The sequence below is a fragment of the Ursus arctos genome, unplaced genomic scaffold (assembly GCF_023065955.2).
Source record: "Ursus arctos isolate Adak ecotype North America unplaced genomic scaffold, UrsArc2.0 scaffold_19, whole genome shotgun sequence".
In the NCBI taxonomy this organism is placed as follows: domain Eukaryota; kingdom Metazoa; phylum Chordata; class Mammalia; order Carnivora; family Ursidae; genus Ursus; species Ursus arctos.
Genome location: NW_026622863.1, coordinates 39,986,267 through 40,004,810, shown reverse-complemented (window position 1 = coordinate 40,004,810; position 18,544 = coordinate 39,986,267). Strand labels below are relative to the sequence as shown.

General features: G+C 41.5%; 1 protein-coding gene across 1 annotated transcript in view; it reads left to right on the top strand.

The window, feature by feature from the left end:
- The window catches only part of LOC113244754 (methyl-CpG-binding domain protein 4-like), a 46,002-nt gene that overhangs the window by 27,258 nt on the left and 200 nt on the right, over positions 1–18,544 (top strand). The window contains 4 exon segments of the mRNA XM_057314634.1: positions 16,711–16,904; positions 17,105–17,205; positions 18,142–18,227; positions 18,230–18,542. Coding sequence (XP_057170617.1) covers positions 16,711–16,904; positions 17,105–17,205; positions 18,142–18,227; positions 18,230–18,542 — 694 coding nt within the window.

Here is an 18,544-nt window from a genome sequence, read left to right as displayed (position 1 = left end):
AGGGAGCCCAATGCGGGACTTGATCCGAGGACCCTGGAATCATGACCTGAGCCGAAGGCACACATTTAACAGACTGAGCCACCCAGGCGTCCCTAAACAAGTGTTACTGTTAAGAGCTCACGAACCTGTAGTTAGTTTAGGCAAACTGAATAGCAAAAAGGAAATGATGAACTAATATTAACACTGTTTGAAATTTATAAACCAAATTGTTTGTATGAACTCCTAGAATTTTCACTCTTGAGTCCTAATTATTTTTCGTGTTTGAAAGATGACAGCAGTGTGACTTCGCTTTGTGGCAGGTAAGTGCTGCCCCCTAGTATCATATGTTTGACTCTTGTCTTTGCTGACATTGGGAACAACGTTTCTGGAGAAACTTTCTGAAACACTCAACAGGGGGTAACATCTAGGGCACAGCTAATTTTTCATTTGTAGCTTGTTGGAGTTGACTGATCATTATTTTAACTATGTGACATATTTAATATCTTTGGTTTAACCCTTTCCCTCAACTGTTCTAGAACACGGGCAAGACTATTTTAGGACAGAAGGTACTGTAGGGGACTGAATACAGAGCTGTCTGCAAGGTGCACTGCTTTGGCCATGGTGGCATGCAGACAACTCTGAACATGATCCATTTTTAAGTATTCAACAGATATTTCTAGGGGCGCCTGGGTGGCTCGTTAAGCGCCTGCCTTCGGCTCAGGGCATGATCCCAGCGTTCTGGGATCGAGCTCTGCATCAGGCTCCTCCCCTGGGAGCCTGCTTCTTCCTCTCCCACTCCCCCTGCTTGTGTTCCCTCTCTCGCTGGCTGTCTCTCTCTCTGTCAAATAAATAAATAAAATCTTAAAAAAAAAAGATATTTCTAGTGGTAGCTGGGGATGGAAAGTGAAGTGCTTGGATTGGATTAAATTTCTATCCGGGGCAAGCTTATACATGACATTGCAGGTTTCCAGAGTGGCCAGCAAGCTCTGGTGGTGGTTCTCTACCCCTCTGCCTCACATTGTAGGATTTTCTGTTCCACACTATCCTCCTTTAGTTTGGAGCAATGCCCATCTCCTTCTGCCCCTAGGCTCTGCATTCATACCATTTCCTTTGCTAGGAACATTCTTTCCTCTACTCTTACGAATTTACTTGTTAATTTTTGGAAATTGAAAATGCACAGCAAAGTCAAAGAAAAAGCAACAATTATCCACATTCCTACCAATCAGGACTAGGCACTGCTAATGTCTTTTCATATTTGTTTTAAATATTATGTTTAAAGAAAAATCACTATCAGTTTATGTGATACTGTGATTTATTTTTTTAATTTTAAAAAAAGATTTATTTATTTATTTATTTGAGAGAAAACATGCACGCACACAAGCAGGGGGAGTGGCAGGCAAAGGGAGAATCAGGCTCCTCACTGAGCAAAGAGCCTGATGTGGGACTAGATCCTAGGGCCCCGGGATCATGACCTGAGCTGAAGGCAGCTGCTTAACTTACTGAGCCACCCAGGCACCTCTTGATATTGTGATTTATAAGAAATAGATATTTTGGGAAAAAAAGAGAAATGTATGGTTTGACATTCAGATAATCAAATGTATATTATTCATATATTTGGTTTTTGTCCGTGATTCCTGGCTCACAGTTCCCTCAACCCTTGGAACTTCCTAAGTGGTAGGATTTTAAGGGTTTTTCTTATATTATGTAAATAAAATGACTTTTGGAAAGCACCTAAGGATGAGGGCTGGTTGCCAGGAGAACCGATCATGTGAGCAAAGGGTTGGAACTTTCAGTCCCGCCCCCAGACTTTTGGGGGAAGGAGGAGAGGGGCTGAAGTTTGAATCAGTTGCCAATGACCAATGATTTAATCAATTCTGCCTGTGTAATGAAGCCTCCATAAAAACTATGTTTCTCTGAAGGATGGGGTTCAGAGAGCTTCAGTGTTGAGCACGTGGAGATTTGGGGAGAGTGACATGCCTGTAGAGGTCATGGAAGCGCTGTGCCCTTTCCCTGAACCTTGCCCTATGCATCTCTTCCCTCTGGCTCTTCCTGAGTTGTACACTTTTCTAATAAACTGGTAATCTAGTAAGTAAAATGTTTCTCTGAGTTCTGTGAGCTGCCCTAACATATTAATCCACACAAGGCAGGGGTCCTTGGAGCCTCTAATCTATAGCCTCTTGGTCAGAAGCCCACAAGACAAACTGGGCTTGCAACTGGTGTCTGAAATTGCCGAGGGCGGGCGGGGGGGTTGGAATGCGTGGGGGGCAGTCTTGTAGGACTGAGCTCTTCACCTATGGAAGGAATCTGATGCCAACTCCAGGTAGAAAGTGTCAGGATTGAGTTGAATTGTGGGACACCCTGCTCGTGTCCCGAAAATTGTGCTGTGAAGGAACCCTGCTCCCACTCCATGGAAATTTGGTCCCAGAACCTTTTTAATTTGAAAAGGTGGTGGGTTTTTGTTGTTGTTGTTTTGTTTTTTTATCTTTTCTTTTTAAGATTTTTATTTATTTATTTGACGGAGAGAGAGAGAGAGCAAGCGAGCATAAGCAGGAGGAGCTGCCGAGGGAGAGGGAGAAGCAGGCTCTCCACTGAGCAGGGCGCCCGTGTTTTTGTTTTTTTAGAGAAAGAGAACACTCAAGCACATGCAGGTGGGGGGTGAGGGGCAGAGGGAGAGAGAGAGAATCAATCTTAAGCAGGTTCCATGCACAGCATGGAGTCCAGCAGGGGGCTCAATCTCATGACCCTGAGATCATGAGCTGAAACCAAGAGTCGGTCACTTAACTGACTGAGCCACTCAGGCGCCCCAGAACCTTTTTAGTTTGATAACAATATTTACTCATTCTACAGAGTTCAAATAATACAGAGAACTGCAACGATAAAATTTTAAAAATATATAACCCTTTCCAAATCCCATCATCCAGAAATAACCACCATTAACATTAAATAAGCATCATATCAGACATACATACACACATGTGCACACATTATTTCCTTCAGCGCTTGGAGGGCATTTCTGTGTTGTCTTCTGGCTTTATGTGCTGTTATGGGAAAGTCTGAGGCCATCCTGAATCTTCTTGCCGGTACCCGAAGAAGTCTTTAGGATTGAAGTTCAATGGGTTTAGTAGAGTAGTAAACTTCTTATGTCAAATTTCTTATGTGGTATGCCCTTTCAGTATGCAGACTTTCCCTCTCAAATTCAGGGAAATTATCTTGAGTGTTTTCTTTGAAAACTGCTTTTCCATTTTCTGGGTTTTCACAGCAGGGGCACCAGTCATCCTATCCCCTGACCTCCATAGCCATAAATTTCACTCCAATTGCTTTAATTTCTTTTACTGTTGAGTCTTTGTTCACTGCCATTCCTGTAAACCCCTTTTTCCCTGTCTGTCATAAATTTGATCATTGGCTGTGGTCTGATTTGTTGCCGTGTCTATTGTATTGACTTGTTCTGTAATGCTTCAGTCTCCTTCCTTCTTTCCTTCCTTCCTTCCTTCCTTCCTTCCTTCCTTCCTTCCTTCCTTCCTTCCTTCCTTCCTCAGAGAGTTGGCACAAGTTGTGGTGGGGGAGGGGCGCAGAGAGGGAGAAAGAGAATCTTAAGCAGGCTCCACGCTCATTGTAGAGCCTGACTCGGGGCTCAATCTCATGCCCCTGAGATCCTGACCAGAGCTGAAACTAAGAGTCGGACACTTAACTAGCCAGAACCAGCCAGGCACCCCTACAATCTTTCTTTTGATACCATTCTGTTGTTTTCATCATGTCCTTGAGCTTTATTGAATGCACGTTCTTTTTGACTTGCTATCATGAGAAGCAGTGTGGGCAGGTGTTCTTCTGTTCCTTGAGTTAATTTCCTCCAGGGTTAGTTTTGTAGGTGAAGTTCCTGGGAGTGTGTTTGCATATTGCAAGTTGTTTCCATTCAACCTGCTCATGCTGGGGCAGCTCTGCGCATGTGTAGGCCTGCCTCTGTGCTCTTGAGGTGACTCAGTGAGGCGACCGCTTGACAGTCTTTCTACAGTATCTGGGCAATTTGTTTTCCTTAGGAGCTACAGAATGACAGCTGGATCCTTCCTGTGCTGTCCATTTTTTTCTATGCTCTGCAGGAGTGGTAGACGAAGATGGTGTGGAGTTTGAGTGGGGGGATTGCTCAGGTGAGGGCTTGACCTGTAAACATCGTAGAAATGTCATTTCTCCCCAGAATGATCTGTAGGGTTAATTCTATTCCTATTAAAATCCCAGCAAAGTTTTTTTGTTTTGTTTTGTTTTTTTGTGGCTGTAGATAAGCTTATTCTAAAATTTGGAAAGCCACAAGCTCTAGAATAGCTAAAAGCATTTTTAAAAAGAAGAATAATAAAGGAATCACTCTAACCCAAATATGAAGGCCTACTAAACAGCTACAGTAATCAAGACAATGTGGCATTGAATGAGGGATGGACACATAGGTCAGTGGGTCAGAATGGACAACCCAGAAGTAGACCCAAACAAATATACTCAACTTATTTTTGATGAAAGTGCAAAAGCAATTCAATAGAGGAAATACAGCTTTTCAACGGAGAGTGTTGGAACAATTGGACATCCATTGGCAAAAATGAATCTTGATCCATAACTCAAAATGGGAAATGCAAAACTGTAAAGCTTTTAGGAAAAAGTCGTGGGAGAAAATCTTTAGGGTCTAGAACTAGGCAGAAAGTTCTTAGACTCGATACCAGAAGCATGATCCATAGAAGGAAAAGTAGATAAATTGGACTTCACAGAGTTAAAAACATTTGCTCAGCTAAAGCCCATGTGAAGAGGATGACAAGACAAGCTACAGACTGGGGGGAAAAAAATCTCTGCAACCCACATATTCAACAAAGCAGTGGTATTTAGAATATATAAAGAACGCTCAAAACTGTTATATAAAAAAAAGCTCTATTATTTTTTTTACAACTGCACATAAATCTATAATTATCTTAAAATAAGAAGTTTAATTAAAAAAAAACTTCACATCTTCAGAGCATGCTTTTTTTCTGATCTTTCACCCTAACATTCTTTTTGAACCCTGGACTTTTGCTTTGGAGCATTTGTCATGGTTTTGTAACTATTTGAGCAGTTATTCGTTTAATGTCTCTTTCCCACTAGACTTCGAGCTCTATACCACTGTATCTCCAGTGCTGAAACAATGACCAAGAAATATTTACTACATGAATAAGGGTTGATGCCTTGCAGAATTATCAAAGGGTTGGCCATTGCTTTGTATTTGGAGAATACTTTATATTTTATTTTTATTTTTTAAGTGATTTCTACGCCCAATGGGGAGCTCGAACTCATGATCCTGAGCTTGAGAGTCTCATGCTCTACCGCCTGAGCCAGCCAGGCATCCCTGGAAAATACTTTAAATCCATGCCTCCCCCACTTTTGGGGGGAAAATGAACACCTATCATTTTCCCAGCACACCCCTCATACTTTGAGGCTCCTGGCTGAGCCCTGCATCATCAGCAGCCTTCATACAACATCTGCCATTTCTCCGAACTCTCCATGTTGGACAGATGCAGAGATCCACCCTCCTGGCCTCCTCAGGGCTGAGTTTACCCAGTAATTGGTCTCATTACTCTATGTTGGAATTTTAGGAAGACAGCATGATGCTGTCATTATTCAATGAGTAACAACATCTAAATTGATGCAAGGCTCCCTGAAAACGACATTTCCAGGCTTGTTTATAACAATCTATTCAAACATTTTGACTTATTACGAGAACAATGCAAGTGCCTTGGACTTCTCAAGTGACGAGGTATCTTGGGAAAATATATGGAGGGGGAATCTCTGTGACAGGTAAGACGTTGTCACAAAGGGACTCACTTGACAGGAAAAGTTAGTTTTAGAATTCTTGTGGCGTTCCAAGAAGTGTTACCCTGAGAAGGAGGCAGCTGGGGAGCTGGGGAGGCTGTACACAAGTGCCATTCTTGTTTGCTGTTCTTGGGCCAGTCCGGTTGTGAAGAAGTCCGCAGGATCTTCTTCTTTTTTAAAAAGATTGTATTTATTTATCAGAGAGAGAGAGCACAAGTGGGAGGAGCAGCAGGCTCCCCGCTGAACAGGGAGCCCGATGCGGGACTCGATCCCAGGACTCTGAGATCATGACCTGAGCCGAAGGCAAACCCTTAACCAACTGAGCCACCCAGGCGTCCCAAGAAATCGCAGGATCTTCTTATGCAGTTTCACTTGTCACAGCATTTTTGAAACACACACACACACACACACACACACACATTCTCAAGACAACAGAGAAATCTCCCCTCATGACTACAGAAATATAAACTCCATGCAGAGACTTAGAAAAAGAGTAAAAAACAAATTTCCCCAAGTATCAGCATCAAAAGATTATCATTCTTTTTAATTTTTAATTTTGAACTACTTTTCGCCTTAGAGATGAGTTGCAAATATAGTTGTAGGAACACATAACTCCCTCCCAAAATATCCATGCCCTACTCTCAGAATCCTCTGAATGTGTTATGGTGATGGCCCTGGAGGCTTTGCAGATGTAGGTAAGGAGAGATTAGCCTTATTTATCCAGGTGGGTCCAATCTAATCAGAGGCCTTAAAAGCAGAGAATGTTCTCTGGCTGAAGTCAGAGAGATTTGAAGCGTGGGGACTGGACCCGCCTTGGCTAGCTGTGAGATGGGGAGGGGGCTGCAAGGACCAGAGGGAGGCTTCTAGGAGATAAGGGTGGCCCCTGGCTGACAGGCAACAAGGAAATGGAAAATCCTTCTGTAACTGCAAAGAATTGGATCCTTCCAACAACCTGAGTGAGCTTGGGAGAGGACCCAGAGTCCCAGGCGAGAGCCACGACCTCCATGGATACCTGAATTTTAGCTTGGTGAGACCCTGGGCAGAGAATCTAGCCATGCTGCTCCAGACTTCTGACCTGCGGGACCGTGAGATAATAAATGGGTGGTGTTTTAAGCTCCTAATTTTGTTGGCAACTTGTTATGCAGCAATAGAAAATGAATACAAGAGTACAAAGAGTTCCCCGTCTATCCTTCAGCCAGTTTTCCCTAATGCTAACATTTTATATACTATAGGATAATGACCAGGATATTGACATTGACCCAGTCCTGCTAACTAAACTACAGACTTCACCTGAATTTCACCAGTGTTTCCACTAAAGTCCTGTTTCTGTTCCAGGATCCCATTTAGAATGAAACAGCACTTTTAATCATAGTGTCCCCTTAATCTCATTCAATCCGTGACGGTTCCCCAGTCTTTCTTGACCTTGACGCTTTTGAAGAGTACTGTTTAGTTATTTTGTAGAATATAACTTGATTTGAGCTTGTTAGGTGTTCCTACATGATTGCAATGATGTTATGTACCATTGGTAAGAATACCGGAGAAATGCGCTTTTCTCAACACATCATATCCAAGGGTTCATGATCTTGAGATATCTTTCTACTGGCTTTATTAACTGTGATCACTAGGTTATCGTGGTGTCTGCTGGGTTTCTCCACCATAGTTACTATCTTCCCTTTGTATTGATCAATATTTTTGAGACTATGCAAATATTATTTGTCTTTAAACTTTTGTCCGCTAGTTTTAGCATCCATTAGATTTTGTCATCTGTGGATGGACTCTTAATAGTTTAACCAATATCCTTCCAACTCCCTCCAATGTTTGGTAAATATGTGTTGTATATATATATATATATATGTGTTGTGTATATATATATATATATGTTGTATATATATATATATATGTTGTATATATACAACACATGTATATATGTGTTGTATATATATATATATACATATATATATATATGAATACATACATAAATCAAATAGGGTATATTTGTTACATATAATACTAATGCTGTTTTGTAACCCCCTCCAATGTTTGGTAAATATGTGTTGTATATATATATATATATATATATATATGTTGTGTATATATATATATATATATATGTTGTATATATATATATGTTGTGTATATATATATATGTTGTATATATACAACACATGTATATATGTGTTGTATATATATATATATACATATATATATATATATGAATACATACATAAATCAAATAGGGTATATTTGTTACATATAATACTAATGCTGTTTTGTAACCAGCTACCTACTTAATGATGTATCATGAACATTTTTCCTTGTCAATAAATATTTTTTTAGAACATGGGTTCTAAGAGTAGTTATCAGTAGTAGTTACATAGCATTTTATTTTATGGTTCCATTATTTTTCTAGCCAGTTTACAATTTTCAGATGAGTTGTTTAAATGATTTTTTATTATATATAGGGCACAGTGAATATCTTTGTACATACAGCTTTGTACACATCTCTGTATTTCCTAAGCATGCATGGTTTTCTTGGAAGTTGAATTGCTGGCTCAAAAGATTTGTATACTTTTAAAACATTTGATACACATTGTAAACTTCCCTCTCTCTGACCGAAAATGCAAATGTGCGGCAGATTCTCCCATTCTTCTTATTCCTAACAGTGTTTTATATCAGGATATTCAGCACTTTTGCTTGTGGTATAATCATTTAATAAGAATTACATTCTTGCAAAGCCAGCTTTCCGTTTTTACAACCAATGCCTTTGAGGGGAGACGCAGACCACTGCAGACACCAGCCTGTGGCATGCCCTGGATGAGCCAGAGGCTCAGCTCAGCATGAAGCTAGTACTAGGGGTTTTTCTGTAGGCACAAGCTCACGGTCAGTGGGCTGTCCCCAGACAGGCTGCAGTGGTGGTCCTTAGAACTTGGTAGTAGCAGAATCACCTGGGAAGCTTATTAAAATGTAAATTTCTGGGTTCAAATCCAGATCTAAAGATCAGAATCCTTGGTGGAATGTCCCAGGCATTTGTATTTTAAACAATCTCATCAAAGGTGTGAAAAGGAGGTGGTCCTTGGGTCCATACTTGGAGAAAAGCCAGTTTTGGCTTTGAGCCATCTTAAGAGATTATTCTTTGGAATAACCTATGAGAAATAAACTGGACAGGGGAATTTAAGCCTTGTCACCACGTGCAAAGGTGGGCTTTCTCTAACTTTCCTCTCTCAATTATTTACTTTTGAGTTGGTCCTTTATTTATTTATTTATTTATTTATTTATTTATTTATCTATTTATTTATTTATTTATTTTTGGTCCAGGCTCTTTTTTGAGAAAGCATACTTCTCCAAAATAGAAACGTTTTCCTCGTATCAAGAAATGATTTTATCACTCCTGCCCTTTCAGGTCTCCTGCAACGTCTCTTGCTTCCATGAACATCTTGCATTTTGTAATTTGCCCATACTTGGTGTATGTGATTTTGCAGGATCCTTACTGCAGCCTTTTGGGGAATTGGGCACTGGTATTAGGAGCCATTGCATTTGTAAAGATTAGGAAACGGGCTTAGAGAAGTTAAGTAATAATAATAATTATAATTACATTCATTGAGTCTGTTGTGTCTCAGCACACCTGCAGAGTGGAAATTAATATTGTTAGGCCCAAAGTGGTCATCAGCCTGACCCAAGTGAGCTGGTTAGAGAGAGAACTGAAGGTCACATCACAGCCTGGTCCAGACCAGATCCTCACTGTAGCTGATCAAGCCCTTGCTCCCTGGTGTGTGTGTGTGTGTGTGTGTGTGTGTGTGTGTGTGTGTGTGTGTAGTGAGTGTAGTGAGTGTAGTGAGGGATAGGATCCAAGTTCTGGGATCTTGGTTCTTGGTCTAGAGCAGTTTCTGTCTGTAGTATATTTACTTACAATCTTAGTGTGTGTGTATATGGTGGGGGAGGGGGAGCAGGATACATACCTTTCCTTGGCTCTTAGAGTGTCCTGGTCTCTTAACCCCAACACCAACCAGGGTGGAGAAAATCTACTCAGAAGCATCATATTTATGGAAGTTATTCATCATCCTATATGAGTGGGCTGTACAAACAGGGCTGGCATGGAGGAAATGAACACTTGTGATTGATGCTGAAAGCTGTATTGTCTGCTCCTGAATTTCCGGGCTGCTATATAGTTGTTTATGTGAGCATGACGCATTTTAAGGTATAGGATTTAAAACACACTTGGCATTAAATCATAGTTCTGCTCTTTACATACTTTGTAAAGAAATTGGGACATAATTTCATTCATACAGATTATTAGGCTCATCACCTTAGAAGAGTCTAGCTTCTTTTTTTTATTTTTTTTATTTAAAGATTTTATTTATTTATTCATTCAACAGAGATAGAGACAGCCAGTGAGAGAGGGAACACAAGCAGGGGGAGTGGGAGAGGAAGAAGCAGGCTCATAGCGGAGGAGCCTGATGTGGGGCTCGATCCCAGAACGCCGGGATCACGCCCTGAGCCGAAGGCAGACGCTTAACCGCTGTGCCACCCAGGCGCCCCTAGAGTCTAGCTTCTTAAAGTAATGGGTTTGATGTGTATAAGGATTATTTCAGTGTAAGTAGCTCTTAAATTGTGCAGTTGAGAGAGGAGACCGTGGGAAGTACAGTGTCATTACTTTATGTAAGGAATGTTCATCACTTCTGTTATCTCATGGTAAAGATTAGGTACGAAATATAAATATATAAGAACCCTTTCCATCAGATAGTGTACTGAGAGCAGCAGGTCCTTAAAATAGCTTGGTTTCTCTGGATTCAAAGTTGAGGGAAGAAGGCAGTGGGTTTCACCTAGATGACTATTTAACAACTTCTCCTCTTCCTGAAGCCTCATATCCCTTCTCTCTCATTCCACTTCCGACGGTGGGAGAGAACCTGTGGACTTCCCATCGCTACCTCTACACCACGGCTACACAGGGACTGCATCCCTCTGTGTGTACTTTGCCTTCCCTCCTGTGGCTTGGACTGCCATCTTCCTTTGCTTTCTCAAGCACCTGACTCCAGCAGTTTTTCCCTGTTCTGTATCAAGTTTTCCCTATCTATTGGATCATTCCCATCACCATATACATTTGCTGTAATATCACCCATTGTAAGATGAAAAAAAACCCAACTTTACCCTGTATCCTTCCCTAGTGATGACTGACTTCTCTCCTCCCTTCGGAGCAAAGCTCCTTGAAAGAGTTGTCATATTCGTTCTTGAAAGCACACAGGCTTTCAGCCCTCACTCCCCTCTGCTGAAGGGGCTCTTGCCAAGGTCACCAATGACCCCGTGTTGTTAAATCCAGTAGTCATTTCTCAGACCTCATCTTCCTTGACCAGCCTGCAGCATCTGACACAGTCACTCCTTCCTTCTTCAAACTCTTCGCAAATGCTTGGCTTCAGAGAACACACTATCTTGGCCCACTTCTTCATCACCATTCACTCTTCTGCATTTTTCTTTGCTGGCTTTTCCTCATTACCCCAACCTTTAAATTTTGGATATGCCAGGACTCAGTCTTTGGGTCTCTTCTCTGTATTCCCATTCCTTACATTTCCACTTCTGAAACTTTCTCACATCAGGGCCTACACAGGAAATAACCCCTTGTTTTGTCACACTGGGATCAGTAAGGCTGTCCTGGGCTGCCACATCTTGGCTCACCATAACCTTTTTAAAAAGATTTTATCTATCTATCTATCTATCTATCTATCTATCTATTTATTTATTTATAGCATCTGAGTGAAGGGAGGGGCAGAAGGAGACAGAGAGAGAGAGAGAGAGAATTTCAAGCAGACGCTGCCCTGAACATGGTGCCTGATGCAGGGCTTGATCCCATAACCCTGAGATCATGACCTGAGCTGAAATCAAGAGTCAGATACTTAACCAACTGAGCCACCTAGTAACCCTTTTATATGCAGAGAAATGCCAGGTACAAATCTTGACTAGATGATCTGTTCTCTGTTCCAGACTTTATTTTTTTTTTAAAGATTTTATTTATTTATTTGACAGAGAGAGACAACCAGCGCGAGAGGGAACACAAGCAGGGGGAGTGGGAGAGGAAGAAGCACGCTCTTAGTGGAGGAGCCTGATGTGGGGCTCGAACCCAGAACGCTGGGATCACGCCCTGAGCCGAAGGCAGATGGCTAACCTCTGCGCTACCCAGGCGCCCCCTCTGTTCCAGACTTTAAATAGTATCCACACTTTCATCTCTAAATTGTATCTTTAGCCCAGATCCCTCCCCTATGCCTATCCAACTGCCTCCTGGAAGTCTCCATTTGGGTGTCACTTTCAGCCCTTAGTTCTTTTTCAGGTGGAATTACTCTATAAATAGGCATAGATTTGGTGTATCCATGGAGGAGGCGAGTTCAAGGTCTTCCTACATTCCCATTAACAAGGGAACCCTTAATGAGGAGGGGGGGGTTAGAAAGAGAAAGAGAGAAGGAAAGAGAGAATGAGAAGGGAACACAGAGAATCAGAGTGAAAATCAGTTCCTGAGGTTTAACATTCAAATGAGAGGAGTTCCAGAAAGTGAAATCAGAAAAAGCTGAGGAGGTATATAATTAGCTAGTTCAGGAAACTGAAATCTCTAAATTAAACTGACCCATCTCAGTACTCAACTCAACAATAATTAAAAAAAAGACTCACACCAAGTCATGAAATTTTAGACTTCCAGGGATAAAGAGAAAATTGTAGCAGGTTATAGAGGCAAAACATACAAAAAGATTAAGCATTGGAATGACTTCTTACCACAATACTGTGAAGAGGCAATGCCTGAAAAATTTTTTTAGTATAAAAATATTGACATGGGATGCCTGGATGGCTCAGTTGGTTAAGCAACTGCCTTCAGCTCAGGTCATGATCCCAGGGTCCTGGGATCAAGCCCCTCATCAGGCTCTTTGCTCCTCGGGAAGCCTACTTCTCCCTCTGCCACTCCCCCTGCTTGTGCTTTCTCTCTCTCTGTCAAATAAATAAATAAAATCTTTAAAAAATATTGACATGAAAACAAAAACTATCATTTGCAGATACTATAATTGTTTGACCTAAAAAATTCATGGCAATTAACTGAAAAATCCAACCATCAGAACTAGTGAGATGGCTGGATACAATATCTATGTGAAAAATCAGTAGCAATTCTATGCCTGCCAATCTTTCAGACTCATCAGGTTTTAACCAAACTCCTCTTTTCCCCGAAACAAGGTAATTCTGGATATTCACATTTCTGTGAACTTTATCATTACTCTTTCAGTTACTCAGTCTACACAGCTTAGGGTTATCCTTTAATTTTCCCTCCACATTCAAACAGCTACCTTACATAATAGATCATTCCCAGACAATGTCTTTTGAATACATCTCTTCTGACACCACCAGTACGACACTCATTTACTTCAGACGACAGCGAGTCCAACTCCCTTCTCCCTGACCTTGCTCTGTAGTAGAGGCTGGAAATATGGAAAAGCTAGAATTCTCAGCCTTGAAGCCGAGGGGTGACCATTTGACACGGGTCAGGCCAGTGAGCCATTAGGCAGAAGTCCCTGGGAAGATTGCTGGGTTTTCAACAGAAACTAAGGAAGACCAAGAGAATGGATAACATTTTTTAAGTGCTGAAAAAAACCCAACCTATAATTATATATCCAGTAAAAATATCCTTCAAAGAAGTGAAATAAAGGGGATTTCCTCAGGCTAAAGGAAAACGGCCTCAGATAGGAGCACACACTGCAGGAAGGAATGAAGAGCACCAGAAAGAAAAAAATATGTGAGAAATATAAAGGAACATTTCTTATTTAGAAAACAATAATGACAGTGTTTTATAAAATTTGTAATATATACAAAAGTAGAACATATGACAACAATGTATAGAGAAAAAGGCAAGAGTGGGGCGCCTGGGTGCCTCAGGTGGTTAAGCGTCTGCCTTCTGCTAGGGTCATGATCCCAGGGTCCTGGGTTCAAGCCGCCTCGGGCTCCCTGCTTAGCAGGGGGGGTGTCTGCTTTTCCCTCTCCCTCTGCTCCTCCCTCCTTCTTGTAGTCTCTCTCTGTCTCAAGTAGTAAATAAAAAAATCTTGAGAAAAAAAGAAAAAGAAAAAAAGGCAAGAGGGTATTAAAAATGGAGATAAGTTTCTTGTATTGTTTAGAAAGTGGTAAAAGCACTAATTTAAAGAAGCCTGCGACAACTATTTTTAAGTAAGCATGCATACACTAATGCCCATGGAAAGATTACTAATGTAATCTAAGAAGAACTGAGAATGTTTTTAAAGATAATACAGAAGAAAAATAATTAAGACATTGATGAGTCCAAAGAAGGCAAAAAGGAGGACTAAATCCAGTTTCTTGACTGGGGGTTTGTGGGACCCTAGGGTTCCAACAAGAAATTGCCTAGAAATTATACTTGAGGGGGAAAAAACATGTTTTTTAACTTTGGACATCATGCAATGTTGGTGTTGATAGGAATGAGCAGGGATGAAGCAACCCTTTTAGCAATTTGGTTAATGATCTTTCAGCCCCTTTGGCAGTATACAGTATGACCTTGTTCATTCTTAAGCCCAGTGTCCATTCTGATGTAAGAAAAAGAGAGTAACAGATGGATCAGAAAGATAGGAGGAAGCCAGATTTTGTAGGGTCTTGTAGACCACTGTAAAGACTTCGACTCTAAGATAGGAAATCACTGGTAGGTTTTGAACACAGGAGTGACCTGATTTGGCTTCTATTTCATCTCGTTTCGTTTCATTTTGTTTCGTTTCATTTCGTTTCATTTTATATTTTTGTTAAAAGATTTTTTTCAAAGTATTCTCCATGTCCAGTGTGGCGCCCCATGCAGGCCTCGAACTCACCACCTTGAGATTGAGACCTGAGCTGAGATTGAGAGTCAGATGCTTAACTGACTGAGCCAGTCAGGCACCCCAACTTCTATTTTAAAATAATAATTCTGTGTGCTGTATTGCAAATAGGTAGTGGGAGTGCACATCCTAAAGTAAAGAGGTTGGTCTGGACACTGTTGTATAAACCAACAAGATGATGAATCCTTATAACCAAATGGACCAGTGGAGATAGTAAGTGTTGAAAATCTTGATACATTTTGAGGCGACACCAACAGAGTTTTTTCTGATGGATTGGAGGTAGGGTGTTGGAGAAATAAAAAAGTCAAGCCTGACTACGAGATGTCTGACCTGAACCACTGGAAGAATGAACCCGCCATTTACAGATATGGGGAAGATGATGGAATAAGCAGTTCTGAGACTAAGATCAAGAGATCAGTTTGGGACATGTTATTTCTCTCTCTCTTCCTTTTTTAAAATCTTTCTTATGGAGTCTTTGAATTGTTGACTTCCAGGAGATTTTCCTATTTTTTTTTTAAGATTTTATTTATTTGACAGAGAGACCGCCAATGAGAGAGGGAACACAAGCAGGGGGAGTGGGAGAGGAAGAGGCAGGCTCCTAGCAGAGGAGCCTGATGCGGGGCTCGATCCCAGAATGCCGGGATCACGCCCTGAGCCGAAGGCAGATGCTTAACGACTGAGCCACCCAGGTGCCCCACCTATTTTTTAAAAAAGATTTATTTATTTGAGAGAGAGAGAGAGAATGAGTGTGTGGGGGGAGGGGCAGAGGGAGAGACAGAGACTCTCTAGCAGACTTCCCTCTGAGCGTGGGGCTCCATACGGTGCTCGATCTCTTGACCCTGAGATCATGACCTGAGCCGGAACCTGGAGTCAGATGCTTAATCAACTGCACCACGCAGGTGCCCCTCTTACATATTTTTCGAGTGTCCTTTTTCTATAATTCCTACTCTTGTTTCATGGATGAAATATCTTTTCTCTCTGAAAACAGTTAAAATTTAAAAGGTTTTTTTTCATGCCCCATGAGGTATCTTTTTTTTTTTTTCCTGGGTTCCTTTCTTTCTGGGGTTTCATTTTTTACAATTTTTATTCAAAGTTAATAATTCTGCAAAACAGCATCATCTGCCACCTCTCCCTTTGTCTCGTTTTGCTACTTCCCCTCCCCCAAACACTGTTAGTTCTTTTAGCTGATGTTTCTAAATACCATACTTGCATTGCTGTCTCTCTACTTTTCAGTTTCAGGCACTATCTTTTTCATTGGTGAATGAGAATTTGCCTTTCCTTCCTATCTGTGCTGCCATAAGCCTGCTCTGTTGTCAACCCTCCACACTTCCAGTGTTTTTAGGTAATTATTGAGTGTGAACACTATTATTCTTTGCCTGTTGCAATTGTTTTTCTTTTCTTTTTTTCTTCTTCTTTTTTTTTTAATTTTATTTTTAAGTAATCTCTACACCCACTGAGGCCCTCGAACTCACAATCCTGAGACCGGGAGTCGCATGCTCTACCAACTGAATCAGCCAGGCTCCCTTCTTTTCTTATTGATTTGTAGGAGTTCTTTACATAGGTAGGCTATTATTCCTTTGTTAGTTGTATGGTTGCAGAAAGCCCTCATTCTGAGTCTGTCTTTTCATTTCGTTGTTGGTGCTTCTATTATATAGAACTTTAAATTCTAATGTAATCACACATAGCTGTCTTTTCTTGATGGTGTGTGGTTTTCCCCCTCTTGTTAAAGAAAATTTACTTGAGGTCATGAAACTATTTTCCTATATTTCCTTCTAAAAATTTAAAGTCTTGCTTTTCACATTCAGAACTTTGATTCACCTGCAAAATCGATTTACTGTGACCTAAGGTAGGGATAAACTTTTCATGATTTTCCTTGTAGGTGATCAGTGATCCCAACACCATTTATTAAAGAGCTGCTTGGGATGTGATTGGTTGAATCATGCTGATGGCAGCTGGCTGTGGCCGAGGGGGTGGCCAGAAAGCCGCTGTGGAGTCCAACAGACTTGCACTGCCTTGGTTTCAGCCTAGTACTCTGAGCTGAAGAAGTTTTTGCATCTTGTTCTGCCCCTCTCCTAAGGCATTGCACCTTCTTGGCTCCATTGCTGCCCCTGGAGCCCACATCAAGGGCAAGGCTGGGATGGAGGGTCTGAACCTGGGGGACTGCAGAGCTACCCCCTTGGTCACCTCCAGTGGGCTCTTTGCTCCAGACCAGCCCTATGACCTCTGTGAGGAAGATGTTGCTCTGGGATTGGAAAGATTGGGAGGAGGGTCGCCTGGGTGGCTCTGATAGTTGAGCGTCTGCCTTCGGTTCAGGTCATGATCCCAGGGTCCTGGGATCAAGTCTCGCATTGGGCTCCCTGCTCAGCAGGAGCCTGCTTCTCCCTCTCCTGCTCCCCTGCTTTTGCTCTCTCAGTCACTCTCTCTCCCTATCTCAAAAAAAAAAAAAAAAAAAGAGTGGGAGGAGAGACGAGAAACAAATGGGGGATAAAAAGCAGCAGTGATTGGAATCCCATGCTGCAAGAATCCATTGCTTCTGCTCAGATTGGTAGTGGTACTACCACTACAGAATGCCGTGAGTCTGTCCACGATGTGAGTCTGTCCCATGTGCTGTGAAGCAAAGGTGATCGGGGAAAACAGCAGGAAGATAGGATGTATATTTGATCAGCCCACAAGGACTGAAGTTCAGATCCCAAAGTGCACTTGCTAATTATCTTCACAAAAATGGAGAGACTTGTCTTATGCCAGAAGATTTTGATTTTATTGTACCTTCTAAAAGGGGCATCAGGTCCAGATACAAAGATTGCAGTATAGCACCTCTGACATCCCAAATGCAAAATCAAAGTAACAATTCAAACTGGAACCTCAGGACACGAAGCTGGTGGAAAAAAGATGCCTCTCCCCTCCCAAGTGGTAGTTTGGAATGGCAAAATAGCAGGGGATTATCTAACTTTAAAGAAGATGAAGGTGTTAATGATGTTGACTCCGGAATGGTTAGAAAGTCCAAAGGAAAGGTGACTATTTTGAAAGGAATTAAAATGAAGAAAATGAAAACAGGGTGCTGGAAGGGTCTTCCAGATTCTGCTCAAAGTAATAGGAAAAGAGAATCTGAGTTTAATAAGGCAGATGCTGAAAGTGAACCTTGTACAGGAAAGTCAGCTTGATTAAAAAAAAAGTTTTATCTCCATTTCTGACGCCGGAGCAAGCAACAAGCCCCTCGATGTAACCAATGAAGAAAAGAGACTTGTAAAAAAAAAAAAATCATTGAATTCAGGATCAAATTTTTGTTTTGAACAAATAACTTCTGGCACCGTAAACAAATTATGTTCAACCGAAGAAGCACAACGAGAAGTGTGAGGAAACCTTTTTAGAAGCTGGGGAAATACAAACAAAAGTAGAAATTGGGGGAAGGAAGGAAGGAACATTTGCATACTGACATTTGAAAATGTGGCTCTGAAATGGACAACTGCTCACAAACTGAGAAAGACTATTTCTCTGAAAATATGTCAAGAAGATACCGTTCCAGGGACACAAATAGGAAAAAGGAAAACGAGCCTATGTGTTTCCAGCAAATATAACAAAGAAGGTCTTAGCCCACACCACGGTGCAAAGCCTTTAAGAAGTGGATACCTCCTTGGTCACCTTTTAATTTTGTCCAAGAGACACCTCTCCATGATCCACAGAAACTCCTCATTGCCACTGTAATTCTCAGTCGGACCTCAGGCAAAATGGCAACGCCTGTGCTTTGGAGATTTCTGGAGAAGTGGCCTTCGGCCAAGGTAGCAAGAGCCCCAGACAGGAGAGATGTGTGAGAGTCTCTTAGACCTCTTGGTCTCTATGATCTTGGAGCGAAAACCACTGTCAAGTTCTCAGATGAATACCTGACAAAGCAGTGGAGGTACCCGATTGAGGTT